General features: G+C 28.8%; 2 protein-coding genes across 2 annotated transcripts; both read right to left on the bottom strand.

Annotated features, from left to right (window-relative positions):
* Nucleotides 1-8687: 8687 nt before the first annotated feature.
* On the bottom strand, nucleotides 8688-9182 carry LOC115034008 (ubiquitin carboxyl-terminal hydrolase 13-like). The gene is made up of 2 exons (XM_029488969.1): nucleotides 8987-9182; nucleotides 8688-8917 (listed from the first exon to the last, which is right to left on the bottom strand). Exons 1-2 carry the CDS (start codon nucleotides 9150-9152, stop codon nucleotides 8727-8729), a joined length of 357 nt encoding a protein of 118 aa, XP_029344829.1. The 5' UTR covers nucleotides 9153-9182; the 3' UTR covers nucleotides 8688-8726.
* A 1164-nt stretch (nucleotides 9183-10346) lies between these two features.
* On the bottom strand, nucleotides 10347-14377 carry LOC100159998 (ubiquitin carboxyl-terminal hydrolase 5-like). The gene is made up of 11 exons (XM_029489844.1): nucleotides 14261-14377; nucleotides 13580-13705; nucleotides 12975-13166; nucleotides 12804-12910; nucleotides 11332-11522; nucleotides 11096-11241; nucleotides 10840-11027; nucleotides 10677-10748; nucleotides 10482-10616; nucleotides 10418-10419; nucleotides 10347-10354 (listed from the first exon to the last, which is right to left on the bottom strand). The coding sequence occupies exons 1-11, from the start codon at nucleotides 14375-14377 to the stop codon at nucleotides 10347-10349; spliced, it is 1284 nt and encodes a 427-aa protein (XP_029345704.1).
* Nucleotides 14378-15090: the final 713 nt, after the last annotated feature.

Raw genomic sequence — 15090 nt, 5'->3', positions numbered from 1 at the left:
GGTCACTGTTTAATGGATGGTATTAAATTTGAATTCAATCATATAATATCATTGTATAAGAAAAACGATTCTGAACGGAGACGGTATGAAAGTCTAAGTATAAGTCTTATACTATAAGACATAATATTATAGTATTATAACATATTATACTTATATCAGGGCTTAAAACCGTTAACCGGTTTTTCACGAAAACCGTAAATTTTGAGAACCCTAAATCGGTTATCTAATTTATCTGCAGTTTGGAAAGCGGATACCGGTAGCCGATTAACAAAAGTTTATAAAGTCATATCCCCGGTTTTAAGCCCTGACTTATATCAATGGTCTTAAAACAAAAAAATTACCTATAATATTCACAATATCCATTAGGTACTTATAACGTGTTATAAATCAAAACAAATCGTGATACTGTCAATTGTCATAGATATATAAAAGTACCTATACTTTAAAAGTGTCAAGTACCCACGAATTATATTGTATAATCACAACAAAATAAATAAAATAGTTATTCTAGGTTTTTTAATATGTAATTTCATCCAAATTTGAACTTAATATTATTACTTTCGTCCCGACTCAAACTTCGTCAATAATAGGATTGTTTTGGAAATCACCGTTGGGTGTTCTGTGAATCATCAATATACTCCGTTAACACTATAGTCTTCAAAATTAGCATCTATATCAATAAAATTGCATACGTACAGTAGTATAATTCACCACAAGATGGCACATAATTAAAGCATCATATAGCAGCATTAAATATCTTTAACTTAACTAACATTTTCTAAGCTCAAAATGGAATTCAAACAAATCAATAGCAAAACATTATTTTATATATAGTCTAACACTTAAGAAATAAAGAAAAAAAATCATAAACCATAACACACATTCAACATAAAACATGTACATATAAACTACTAACCTGCACAGTCCAATACCATTAAAAATAAAACGGACAGTAATTAAATAAAAATCTAATAAGTGTAAGTATAATTTATATTATATTATATTTACACTATACATCATTAATAATTTTTGGAAGCTGCCAGCAATGGCGGCTTATAATACATAAAACATTGCCAAAAAAATTAAAAACCAAGCGCGGGTATACGTTATGCGGCATGCGCTGATTGGTCACCTGGGTCTTTCGCGCGCTAAGTACGATTACTTAATAAGCTTTGTGGTTCTTGGAATACATATCGTCCGGTAGCAAATTTTCCAGGCTTTCCGAATATCTATGTTAAGTCCGTCGACTCCTTCCGGAACATTGCCAAAAAAATTTAAAACCAAGCGCGGGTATACGTTACGCACTGTCTGGCTGTTGTGTGCAGTGCTATGCCGGCTTTGCGGATCCATTTTATAATACTTAAAAACATATGAGGGTTTTACTAAGTGACAACAAAATATTTCGTGACGAATCTTTTGGCCCTATCTTGTGGTTAGAAATGGAAGTAGATCATACAAACGGCAATTTAAAAGGTGAGCGCCTAGAAAATACTGTAATGCAACCGAGCATATAAGGGCTCTTATCACTATCCACACGAAAAAATTAGTCACCTAACTTTGGTCACCCAACTTCACACTCGTGCCAATTTGTATAAAGCAATAGCCACTTTTTTCTCTACACTCAATGGTTGACGTACAGCATTTTCAGATGTTTTAAGAAAATCATTCAACTTGAAACACATTAATTGGAATGTTTCTTTACTCATTCTGAAATTTTCGAGCCAATCTTCTTCTTCAAAGTTGCTGTTTACTATCCTGTCCCAAAAATCGGAGCTTCTGTTCTAAATAGCATACATTCAAATTATAACAGTGACTGATTATTACAAAAAAATTAAAAGGTATTGATATTGCATACCTTCATCCACATCCTTCTACTCCTATGATTCAAATTAAAAGTACTTAATCATATTGTACATGAATTGATTATTTATTTCTAAAGTAATTTGAAGGTACATCATTTTTTTTTTAAATTGTCGTCGACGGCGTAGTAATAAGAGTTTACATTTACTACTACGCGCCTCGCATTTAAGTTTATACAGGTTTAAACAAGCGATTGCTTGTATAGAATTCATTTTAAGTCAACGTTTAAATAATAAATAAAAAATATTAAAAATTTAAGAAACAAATTACATTTTTTAATATTTAAATATTTTAAATATTTTAAATTTTAATATTTAATTTTTTATAAGTATTCAATATGATAATGGAGCTGTAAAGAAATATCAATTTCATGGAATAATGAATTTTATAACATACCAATTTAATATTAAAGACACATGTAAACAGGTCAGGAAATTTAGATCGACTCATAATAAAATCGGTTTCAATTAAGAACGGTTCAACTCGTATCATGTAAACGTAGCAAATGCCAATTATTGTGAATTGCAAGTGCGACACAACAGCTCAGTGGCGGATACGAGGGGGGGGGGGCAATGGGGCGTTCGCCTCACCTTGGCCCGTATTTTTACGTTATTTTTATATTATAAAATTGGACTAACAACTAATATTTTTATTTTTATGGATACTACTAATAATTACACATAAAGCATTAGTTATGACTTACGATGGACCTGCGTAAAAATATTTCCCTTTTTTTTTTTTTCCCATTCTCCGTTATGATTCGTCTTGACCTGTTTTATGTTCATAATAATATATAGAAACGCTACTTCTCGAACGCGCGCTGCTGGTGTTGTTATCAACTTATCGCCACCGTTGTTGTTTTCGTCCGTTTATCACAATTTGAAATGAATTGTGCTGGTTATACCAATTATAATATATTTTTATTTTTATATAAGTAGGTATTTTGTTTATGAAGTTTATTAATTTCATATTTATTTAGTTTTATAGATGAAATAATGCAAATAATTTTAGCCACAATAAATTAAAGGTTACATAAAAAAAGGTGATTTAATTTTTGAAAATTCGCCCCCCCCCCTTGGGTGACCTCTGGATCCGCCACTGCAACAGCTACGATTTAGCTGATATAATAATATAGATAGGTAGATATTATAAGCACACTTACAATAAGTATGGTCGTATGGATATAATATTATAATTTATATTCGGAAAATTAATAATTTAGATGAGGCTTGATATACTTTAGATAAGAATTATAAATATATACATTTTACGAACAACGGAATTTATAAATTCAGGTAATTGATAAATGTTATATTGTATTTAATATTGAACGCAGGTCGCGGGGAATTGGGAGTACCCGTTGTACAACAACGAGTTTATTTATTTATAAGCTACTTCAGTGATACACTACAATATTGTAACTTGTAGGTAGGTACCACGTAAATATCAACTAAATCTAGAAATTCGCTAGACTAAACCGGTGTGAAAAATAATGCACCTGGATGTTTGGACCATATCATTTACATGGTTCATTATCCCGGTGCGGGATAATGTGGGATAATTTTAAACCGGTTAAGTCTAGCGAATTTCTTAAATGATTATGCTTTGAATGAAAACTCTCACAACTATTCGTAATTCTGTTTAAAGTAGTGAAGAATTGAACCCATATATTTGGTGGAAAATATGATTCTGGAGAAATAAACTTATCAAATAAGTAGTCCATAAACTCTACAATGTTTTTGTTTCGTAAATTCGAGCGTGGTCTCGGTGGACATCAGCGCGCGTTGTGTCTGACGGTCGAACTTTTTACCTACGTTCTTGGTATACCTACAACAATAGGGAATCAACCCAAAAAATGAATAAGTCCCCCCAAAACAAACCCAAAAAAAGGGGTGTTCCGTAAAGGAGAAAAGTTCCGTTTTTCTTTACGTCCAAGAAAATTACTGGGGAAATTTAAAATGATACATCAAAGTAAAAATACATAAAAAAATTTGCGTTATTCTTCGGACGAAAATTAACTTAATTTAGATATTTTTGGAATAAAGTTAACTTTAAGTTAACACGTTAATCTTGAAAAAAAGTAACTTATTAAGTTAAAAGTTAATTTGAAAAAAAAGTAACGAGTTAATTAACTTAATTAAAATTAACTTAACGTTTTAACTTAATTTTAATTTTTAACTCGTTAATGCCCAGCCTTGGACCCGGGAATCAACTAACACATAAAGCAGGTCTCGGGAATCAACTCACCTACTGCGTTTCTCACTAAATCCAAAACTCACTCACCCACGACCCAACCACCCCTTAAAATTATCGGGCACCTGCCCTTCAAAATCGGGTGCAAACGATTGCGGGCGGTCCTTATCAGCGGTACCTTTTTAGGCGTAAGATTGCGCGTGCTAAATTATTTTAATTTCTAAGCAACGTTGCCAAGTATACAGGGGCACGGTAAATATCGAAGGAAGATCTAAAGAAAATAGAATTTATATGTAAGCAATACGAAGAGTATACAAGTGCATACGTTTTTAGTCATAGTTGGAAATTGGTATTAAATGTTATTTGTCAAATTTTTCAATTATTTACTTTTTAATTTATTTATCTATTCGAGTATTTAACCATTTTTTATGAATATTTTTTTTTTTATAACGATAATTATTTTCTTTTATGCCGTAAACTGCGTGTGTATGTGAAGTGTTTGTTTTATTGTGTGTTATTTACGTATATTTAACAATATTTTTTTTATATTAATAAGTATTTAAAAACTTCCCGAATGGATGAATTTGTATCTATATTTAAATATAAAAATTAATTACGAAATAACTGAAATTTTTGTTTCAAACAATTGGGAACGTCGCATGCAATTTCACGCACAATCGTACGCTTTTGAATAGTCAAAATAATGTTCTTTGTTATTCTGGCACTGCACACAATCGTTTGCCCAAAAAGGTAAAACGCGCGCAATCGTACTCTACCGTCAAAATCATGGTCAACATGCCACTATTACCTTGTACCTACCTATAATTTGAAAATGTAGCACGAACCAGATAAAAAAAGTACCTGTGGCCATCGCCAACCTGGTCGGTACCCGTTTCCACCAAAAGTGTACCTTTCCCTTTTCCACCAATACCCGTTTCCACCAAATGTGTACTTTTCCCTTTTCCACCAATACTCGTTTCCACCAAATGAGATATTGACCACGTTTCTACCAAGCCAAGTTATACACTTCGAGTTTCGATTATATTAAAAGCTCTTGTAAGTAATATTAATGTAAACAATTATTTAATATTTGAAAAATTACATGGGCAATGCCGGGTGAGACAGCTAGTAATAATATAAATGTGTTCTGGTAATTAGTCTTTAGTTTGTCATGTAATGACTATATATATGATATTATGTATATATATATTATTCATCTTACTTCTTTACATCTTACAAAAATATCTTAGTGGGATAAAAAATTTAAATAATTGGAAGGTAACATATTTTTTTAACCTAATTAGTATATTGCGATTAATACAATGATTTACTATATTTATTTATTACAACAAAATATTGTTTTAAACTTCAGGTACGATTTTGTGAAAACTATATCTTACAATTTTAAAAAAAATATCAACTAAAATATACAATATATTACATAAATACTATAATATCATACCTATACAATAATTATGAAATTAACGATTATAAACTTTATTATATTATTATTATTTATACATTTGACAATTTGACAGTTATATTATTTTAAAGAAACTTTAACATATATGATTTTTTCTACATTTGACCAAATTTATTAAAATTTATTATTTTCGTTATTTTGTTGTATATTAATTTATTACTTACAAGTTTCAAGAGCTTTTAATATAATCGAAGCGTATAATTTGTCTTGGTGGAAACGTGTGAAATGGTCAATATCTCATTTGGTGTAAACGAGTATTGGTGGAAAAGGGAAATGTACACATTTGGTGGAAACAGGTATTGGTGGAAAAGGGAAAGGTACACTTTTGGTGGAAACGTGTTTCGCCCGCCAACCTACTGGCTCTAGTAACATCTACAGTATCCCTCCTAATCCACCTATATAATGAGAAATAGCCAAATGACCAATGAGAATTTTATATAATTATTATAGTCGTGCGTGTATATCATAGTGTAGATATATCGTATAAGTATCAGCTGAACTCGGTAGTACGCTTCGATCAACCGACTGCAACCATAGACCTATATATAAACTATAAGTTGGTTTATAGGTCTATTACTGCTACAGTAGATACTTATACCATTTATAATTAAAGTGTCGACCGACCAAATAATATTTTAAGCTTGGTTTTTTTTCTTATCTTACCAACTTACCTTCTATCCTTAAAAATTATTTTATAGAAATCATTAAATTATTCAGCACTAACAAATTTGTTTAAAATCTAAAATAAAATTGTTCATTTTTTCGTATGCCTTGGGAATTGCGGCAAAGCTACACGTCTTTATATCACTTTCCAACGAATCACGCACGCGGTTGTTCACTCTTGAGCAGTGAAAATCAACATTAGATATTTTAACTTTGTCATGTTTTTTATGCTGACAGTTTACAAAACAAAATGCAGCCCGTAAAAATAAAAAATATAAATAAATCTTATATGAAAAAGACGTACCTATATCTAACTAAAATAATAAATACATTTATAAAAACTATAAAGGTTTAGTTATTTTTATCAGATTCGTTGTAAAAGAAAGGGTTAGAGTTTATCAGCGTAGAACCAGAGCCGCATTTAGGAGAGGGTCCTGCGTACAACTGCCCCGGGTGCCAAAATGTTGTGGCCAGAAATATGTTTACTTGTGAATTATTAAAATTGTATAATTTTAACTATTTTAATAACAGTATTATATATTTAGTAATTTAGTATATTAGTATTATGCTGTTTGACATTTTTTAATTAATATTAATTTGCATAGGTAAATATATTTAATATTATTTATAAGGTACTTAATTATATGCCGAAAATGTCAATGTCAATAAAAATTGTATTTAATTAAAGAGTTCACTTTTAAAAATTATAGTACATTTTAGATTCTGAGCGGAGCAAGGAAGTTAGTGGTTTTACAATGGTGTTTTTTTTTTTATTCTCTATACAAAATTTTTACTAGTGCTTCAACATATTGTATCTTATCTTTTCGCAAATCGGATCAAAATGGTACTTTAAAGAAGTCATTTTTCGATTTTCTCAATAGTTATTTAATGTAATTGGAAAACCACCAACAGATCACAGGTATTACAAAAAACCGTTAAAAACGGGATTTTAATTTCTAACGCTTTGCTTATCACCATAGAAACGAATAAAAAATTATAATATTATAATATTAATTCAACATACATGATATAATAAATAATAACAATACAAAATATCCAGACTGACAAACCGTCTCCGCTCAGAATCGTTGTTCTTATACAATGATATTATATCATTGAATATTCAAGTCTAATCAATCCATTATACAATTCTGCTCTGGCTCACCAATTACTACCTATGCCATTATATCGGGGACATGATGGAAACAGGTGTTCGCCAGGTGTATTTTATTTTGTGACAGATTATTGTTTATAATAAATGGTCATATAGATTGAAAAAATTTATGGTTATGAGTAGATCCCGGATTTATATGCATTTAAAAAGTGTCAAATATGATGCAAATATGCAGTTGTTATATGCCATATTATGTTAAACATTATAAAATGTGATATTTTTTTTAAAAAAAAAACACATTTTTACACCAAGGAAAGTAGGTACCTTCTAGATATTCTATTAAAAACAAAAGAATATATAAATAGTTAAACATTTAGTACTTTAAAAACCAAAATGCAATATTTTATATTCATTATTTCATATTTTAGATTGTTTAAAATACCATGTCTAAAACTCTCAGAAAACTTTAAAAAAAAGAATCAAAATAAAAAAATAAAATCATCTGTAATTATTATTTATTATAAAAAAAATTTGTAAAATTGAGTTACTGCCTTATTCGTTGCGCACGTCGAAGTAACAACATAGTATGCTGAAATGCGTGTGTATGTGATTTATTGTTGTTAATATAATATTATCCATACGTGCTCCAATCTCATGAAGTGTGGCAAAAATGACAATATTTTAAGAATATTCTCGTAAGAGACCCTGCCAACGATTTTTTTTCTCTTAATTTATTTTAAATAAAATATGTTATTTATTAAAAATCCATTAAATATGCATGTTATATGAATTTATGAAGCAATATGCAATAATCCTGTAAATATGCAAAATATGCAATATAAAATTTGGTGTTTAACTTCAGGGCGAGATGAACCGTGGACGTTTTACAACCCTCTAGACGTGCGTACACTTAGTACAAATATGCAAATACATATAAATCCAAGCTCTAGTTATGAGTTATGACGTATGTGTAGATCGCTTACGAGGCCACTACCCAATTAATATATATTTCCTGTTCAGTATAAATTGTGTGGCCACAATAACAGTAAAGTACATTTATTATTTATGATTTCCAGTTCTTGTTTATTTAAAATATATTATATTAAATTATTCGAGTCTACAAAAAAATTAATGAAGGTATAAATAAATAACTATCTAACTTAACTTTTTTAGTTGTAAGCATTGAGCTTATGTTTCAATGTTAATATTTAATGAATTACATATATTTAATTTTTATTTTATAAGCATTGTCATCAGAAAATACTTCTGACTACAATTTACACGAATGACCTTCATAAAAAAAATTATCCAGTATTATAAGTAATATAAAACTGTATACAAAAATTCATAATGGAATTTAAAAAAAAAAATACATTAAAATTATACTTCATGATATATTATAATAAAATAACATCACATAACCTGATCATTAGACATTCTTTTATAAACATATAAGTAACCTAAGTCAGTTGGGGGATTTTGAGAAATTGCTACTTTTTCATCATTGAATATTACCCAACGTTTTTCCTTTTTTATATGGCAAACATAATGTCCAACTGTGGAAGAACTGCCCATGTGAGATATAAATGCAAACAACTTATAAACTGAAATTAAAAATATTGCGATCAATACTTAAAAATATGTTACATTAAATTGTTTTTATCTTCACTTACTTCCTTTTCCATCTCTGCGTTTATAAATTTTACTTGTTGCTGTTTCTTCCGTTGGTAATATCTCTTCTGGTCCATGACTAATTATCCAGTCAAGAGCACAATCTAAATTGTTTTCAGTGGCTTTCAAAGCAGCAATTACATGGTTTCGTTCAAAACCCATTGACATTATCGTAGCAGCTGCTTCCTCATTAGGCAAAAATTCTAAAGAAGAAAAATTAAAATTATTTGATTCAATTAAAACTGAAACGTAAGAAAACAATTAAAGATGAAAGAACAAGGTCTTTCTGACCTGAATTAATTTTCGTTTCTGGTAGTTCAAAGGGTTCTGAGAAATCATGATCTGATGTATGTTCTATAAGCCAATTTGTAGCATCATTGAGACTTTTATTTCTTGTGATATACATTGCACGCTTGCATGCTTCTGGAGGAAATCCCATATTTGTTAATTCAGAAAAAATATTTTCATTGTACACAAACATTGGTGAAGGTTCTAAAAAACATAATAATGTTTATGATAGCAACACAACATATCACATGTTAACAATGTCTTGATAATTAATTTCACACCTATAGTTTCTACCATAAGGTTTTCCCACTCTTGTGCACCATGCCCTCTTAGATATTCTAGGTCCATATCCTCAGGCATTTCAACAGATACATCCAACTTAATAGGAGACCAATCTTGATGAAGTGTAAATTTTTTTAAATGTATCATGAGGTAATCAGGAAATGTAGCAAATCTTGTAATCCTTGTATTCAAGTGGGTATATTATTATTGAAGATTTAAAACATCAAACATAATTAATATACACTATAAAAATTAAAGTATAAAGCCAACACTACTTACTTTTCTGCAGTAGTGGTCCGGTCCAATGTAGTATTGAAGAATTCTTCATAGACTTCTGGCTGGGCAAAAGAATTTAAACAAGAGGCAAATTTCAATTTTGGGCGAACTACTTCACTCACACTAAAAACAAATAATTATTCATTACATTATATTATTATTTTTGATTTGAAAGAATTCTTATTTTTTTTAAGTAAATAACAATCATTCAACTTTATTTGTAGTTTCTACTAAAAATCTAATACTTTTAAAGTGTATTTTCAAAGTTAATTTTAGTTAAGTAAAAATATTTAGCAACATTAAAATTAATAATTAATATACTCTTTATTATCGTTTTCAGCTTGTTTTTGCTTAAAAGCTTTGACTTCAGCTTTGTTAACAATATCGTCAAGTAAAATGGACAATGGCAAACAGTATACTGGTCTATAGCTGTAATCAACTTCTCCTGTAATTGAACATTGAAAACGTTCTTCAATACTAAATTTGAAACATTCGACTGGGTTTTGAGAATGTTTACTATAATGCTAAAAACATTAGTAAAATTATATACAAGATTATTACTTTTGTAAATAAATGAAAATAAATACCCCTATCATTGACAAGAAATACAAAAAAAATTCTTGTGCATCTTGCTGTTTTTTTGTAGCAAACTCGGGATGTCCTTTGCCGATCAACGATTTAAAAGTAATTGGTCTAATACCACGATGCCAATAATTTTTTCCTTCAACAACTTCTGTAGGAGGCGTTGAATATTTTCCTGAACATAGACCATGGGCTACTTTTGCCCTAAAAATATTTTATTTAATTAAATGTAAAAATGTTTGATTGTTATAATAATTAACATACATTTGTACATCAAAATTTTCAGTGGGGTTGGTTTGGCACATTTCAAATATATCTTTTGAGCCTAAATAGTACCTTTAGAAAAAAATATTCATGTTAAATGACAATAAATAAATATTTGAATATTAGGTTTATGGATATTAAATCAACATAAAGAATTTCATACTTATTCGTAAAATCCGGAATAGAAAATAAAACTTGTATGATACAACTCATGTAACAAGAATTTCCCAAATTGTGAATACCTGTGTAACCAGGACCAAAAATTGGTTTTAAATCACTTCCACTTTCTTGTAATGTTGCCCATTCACCAACCTTTTGGTTTGAAGCTAATTCTGCCTTTGATTTTTCAGTCTATAGTTAAATATTATAAGAAAATTACTATATTTAATTAATTTTAAGTTGTATATAAACAATATTACCTTTTCCAAAGCAGAAATATTGATACCAAAATGTGAGAGATGTTTGACTAAATTTGGATTTTCTACCATATCATTTTCTGGATAACTATATACATCTCCTTTACCATCTTTTGTAATAGTACCAAGTTTAACAGCCAAAGGATATTCTATAATAATAATAATAATAATAATAATAATAATAATACAAAATAAATTAAAATTAAGTTCAAAATTAAAACAATAAGTTAATATTATACTAGTTTCTTCATAATGAAGAGTAGCATGTCCATATCCCCAAGATCTATCGAAAAACTTTTGACCACAAAAAATTGAACCATCAGTCAAATTAAGCCATAGATTATTGACTTCATCACAATCATCATATTCACACTTCAAACCACTGGGAGTAATTATTTTTCCGTTATTCAACTGTTCTATATCAGAATATCTGTTAAATCAAAATAAATATAGACATTATTAAACTTAAACTCATAAAAATCCATAAAATATTATGTTTTAAGAGGATACACATGGATGTATTGCCCCCGCCTTACAAAAAAACAACATAGCAAATATGCACAGTGGCGTGCCAAACAGTCATTTTTTGAGGCAATTGCCTCAAGGGAAATTTGGGTGGGTGAGTGGGTGTGTTAGTATAGCTGATGTGCAACTTATACCTAAAAAAACTTAATAATATTTATTATTTTGAATAACACAAAAAAATAGTGAAAAACTGTTGGTGGTGGGGAGGGGGATCAAATTGTATAGTTTGCCTCAGGTCTGCTTGTCAGTTCGGCACGCCACTGAATGTGCATACAGTAGAATTGATTTATGTTGTTAACTTTAATATTAAAGTGAATTGACCAATGATCAAACTTGAAGAATGTTATCAGTTATATCTTGTATTTTTTTTTACAATATTAATATTTTTATATTTTAGCATTTCACACTGATAACTCACTTAGAAATTAGCATAGCATAAAAAACTGACAAGAGATAACAGATTTTTACCTTTAAATTTGGTCATAAGTAAATTCACTCTAATATAAAGCTAACAACACTAAATTGGTTCTGTTGAATGCAAATTTGTTATGTTCTACGTTTGTCAGTCGGAGAAAACACATCCGGGTGTAGCATCCTCTTGGACAGAATATCAGATATCTAATCAAGATATGTAAGAGTATTGTTACTCAACTTAGTTACTTCACTATTTTACTACAAGCAAAGATTTGCTTGATAAGAAGATCAGTGGCGCCGAAGTGTTTAAAATATACTATGATAAAGTACATCAAGGGGCCCCCTTTTTTAATAAAAGAATTATATGCAATCAAAACACTTAAATATAATGCAATGTTTAATTATTTATTTTTACGTTTTAACACAGCAGGATCCCTTGCAGTACCATATGGTGGGTCCTCCATCTAAAAAATCTACTATGACATAATATTTCATAAATAAATTAGGTAATCGACGCCACTGCGCAAGATCATATTTTAATTATGAAATAGTTTATGAGAATTTTAAAACTTTACAATTTTGGTTAGTTTATATACTTTTTTTTTTTTATAATAGGTCAATCACTCTAATTTTAAAAATGACAAGAGTAAAATGAATTGTTGTGAATTGTTGTAAGTTTGTAAGACGAAGACAATACATGCCGGTGTACACATACATTATTACACTGGCATTTTTAAAACAGAGATTCTGTTATTGATTTGATTTATCATACCCAGTTTTTTGTCGAACTTTACCATCCCAAGTGTTAGACATACTTTGTATTTCATCTAAATAATTAGCAGATTTAGCTTCAATAATACCTTTTATAGAATCAATGACCTGAAATTAATTAAAATAATATGTTAATTATTTAATCAAAATTGAAATACAACTGTACAATTACTTTCTGTGGTAATCCACTAGTTCTAAATTGAAAGGATCTAAACGATGGTAATATAACTATAGAATGTTCTTCTATTGTTTTATACTTTTTATTTTCAACATCTGGATCAAATCCACCATCTACGCCAATAGCAAGTCTAGGAACTTTCCGTTTAGTTGGAGCATCGCCTACCTGTGTCATTTTGGTTTCAACCTAACAATTTATATATTATACATGATAGGTAAATACTATCTGATTATAATAAATAATATTATACAAATAAAAATTGTTTTTGATATTTTAAAATGTTTTATTGCATATAAATCCTAGCTCTAATAAAAATAATCATTCATATTATAATATTTAATTATCACATAAATTAAACTATTACATTTATTAGTGTTTAATAAACTATCTAATTTCAGCGAAACTGCCCCTAAAGGACAACTCACAATAGCTGATTTTTCTTGGGAATCAACTTCAAACTATCTACAATCTGAACTCTCTGAATAGCGATAAAAACGTCTGTGACCGAAAGCGTCCGGTATTTAGACGTTTCACTGTACTAATATTTTTTTTATCAATTTATAAAAAATTACAATTTTAATAAGTAACAATTAACTTACCTCTATTTTGTATCGAAGCATATGTAAAAACACTGAACATCTAGTTTTTCTGTGATGACGTTCAACATGATCATACCCAAACCCAGCAAATGTTTTTAAACAAATAAAAAGGCCACCCTGAAAATCCTATAAAACATTATTTATTTGGTATAATTATATGAAAGTTTATAGAAAAATTTTAAAAACGAACACATAATATTGTAAGATAGGCACTTGATATTTTTCTCACATAGATAGATATATGTAGGTAGGTACTTAATTGTTTTAAAATATACTTTATGTTTTATACTCAATTAGGTATAAGGTTAATATTATGGGAAACATAAATTTGTGCAATGATTTAGATTTTTGGTCGCAAATTCAAACATTTATAGATTCTTATGAAGTTCAAACAATTAATTTATAAAAAAGTACAACATTTATCTTAATATTAATAAATAACGAAATAGGTGCTATCTAGCTACAATAATTTTAAAATATTACATTCAAAATAGGTATCTAGTGAGAAATTAAAAATCATTAGTATTGTGACTGACATAGAGTCTTCTAAAGGTAGGTATAATAATTATAACATAATTCATGTAACTATAGGATTTTAATTTTTATATTAGGTATAAAAAATAAACAGTACCTAGTGTACGTTTTTTTTTATGTCAAATATGTGCAAAATTCTATACTTACTGGAGAATCAAATGAATAAAGACATTCGTCTTTATAAACACGATCGTGATCTCGGGGAACGTTTGCTTCACAGTTTTCTAATATTTGCTTAACAGCTAAAGCAAAGTATCTTTCCATTTTCGATCTTACAAATTTAGTTTTTCACAGGGTAAAATAATTCAAAGTATCAAAGTAACAAAGAAATGACCTACCCAAGGTTATGAAAAATGCCAATATCAAACATCTAAAATTCTACCAATTGCTTAAATGTAAATAGAACTAAAAAATAAATAGAAACCCATTCAGAATATTTTACTATTCAACAATGATAATTACAAAATCTCTTGAACAAGAGAACCGGATATTTTCATAACCTAATATAAATACATAATATGAGTTATCATTGTGGTCCATAGCATAGATATCCACAACCGTGGTAACCACATACTACCACATATAACAAGGATTCTATAATGTACAACAATATTTGAAAATAATTATCAAAAATCCAGTCACAATTTTTTTTTATAAGCATTTAAAATTCAAATCTTGACAAAATACGTTAGAAAATCATTTTTTTTTCCTTTTAAATATAAGATTTTAAAATATAATATAAAATTCCTTATAAGATTATCTACTTTTATGAAAAAAAAATATCTTAGAAAATCAAATTAAATTTTTATCAGCGTTTGAAGTTCATGTTTTTACAACATTTGATATTGGCTTATTTGTCTCGGATTTGGAATCAGAAAATAGATGGTTGTGTTGTGAACTTGTGTTCATCTAACCGTTAGATTCTAACGCCTTGTGGTGAGCCATCACCACAGTACTCCTTCTCTGCGGTTGGCGAC

This window comes from Acyrthosiphon pisum, chromosome A2 (assembly GCF_005508785.2).
Source record: "Acyrthosiphon pisum isolate AL4f chromosome A2, pea_aphid_22Mar2018_4r6ur, whole genome shotgun sequence".
In the NCBI taxonomy this organism is placed as follows: domain Eukaryota; kingdom Metazoa; phylum Arthropoda; class Insecta; order Hemiptera; family Aphididae; genus Acyrthosiphon; species Acyrthosiphon pisum.
The sequence above is the reverse complement of the archived record's forward strand: the minus strand, read 5'-3'. Positions and strand labels throughout refer to the sequence as shown.

Coding starts and splice junctions, on each gene's coding strand:
- LOC115034008 (XM_029488969.1), bottom strand. CDS start 9,152: ATGTCAATGGGTTTTGAACGAAACCATGTAATTGCTGCTTTGAAAGCC. Junction 8,918..8,986: donor ACGCAGAGATGGAAAAGGAA/GTAAGTGAAGAT, acceptor TTTTAATTTCAG/TTTATAAGTTGTTTGCATTT.
- LOC100159998 (XM_029489844.1), bottom strand. CDS start 14,377: ATGGAAAGATACTTTGCTTTAGCTGTTAAGCAAATATTAGAAAACTGT. Junction 13,167..13,579: donor TGCTTCGATACAAAATAGAG/GTAAGTTAATTG, acceptor ATAAATTGTTAG/GTTGAAACCAAAATGACACA. Junction 11,028..11,095: donor ATATTTCTGCTTTGGAAAAG/GTAATATTGTTT, acceptor ATTTAACTATAG/ACTGAAAAATCAAAGGCAGA.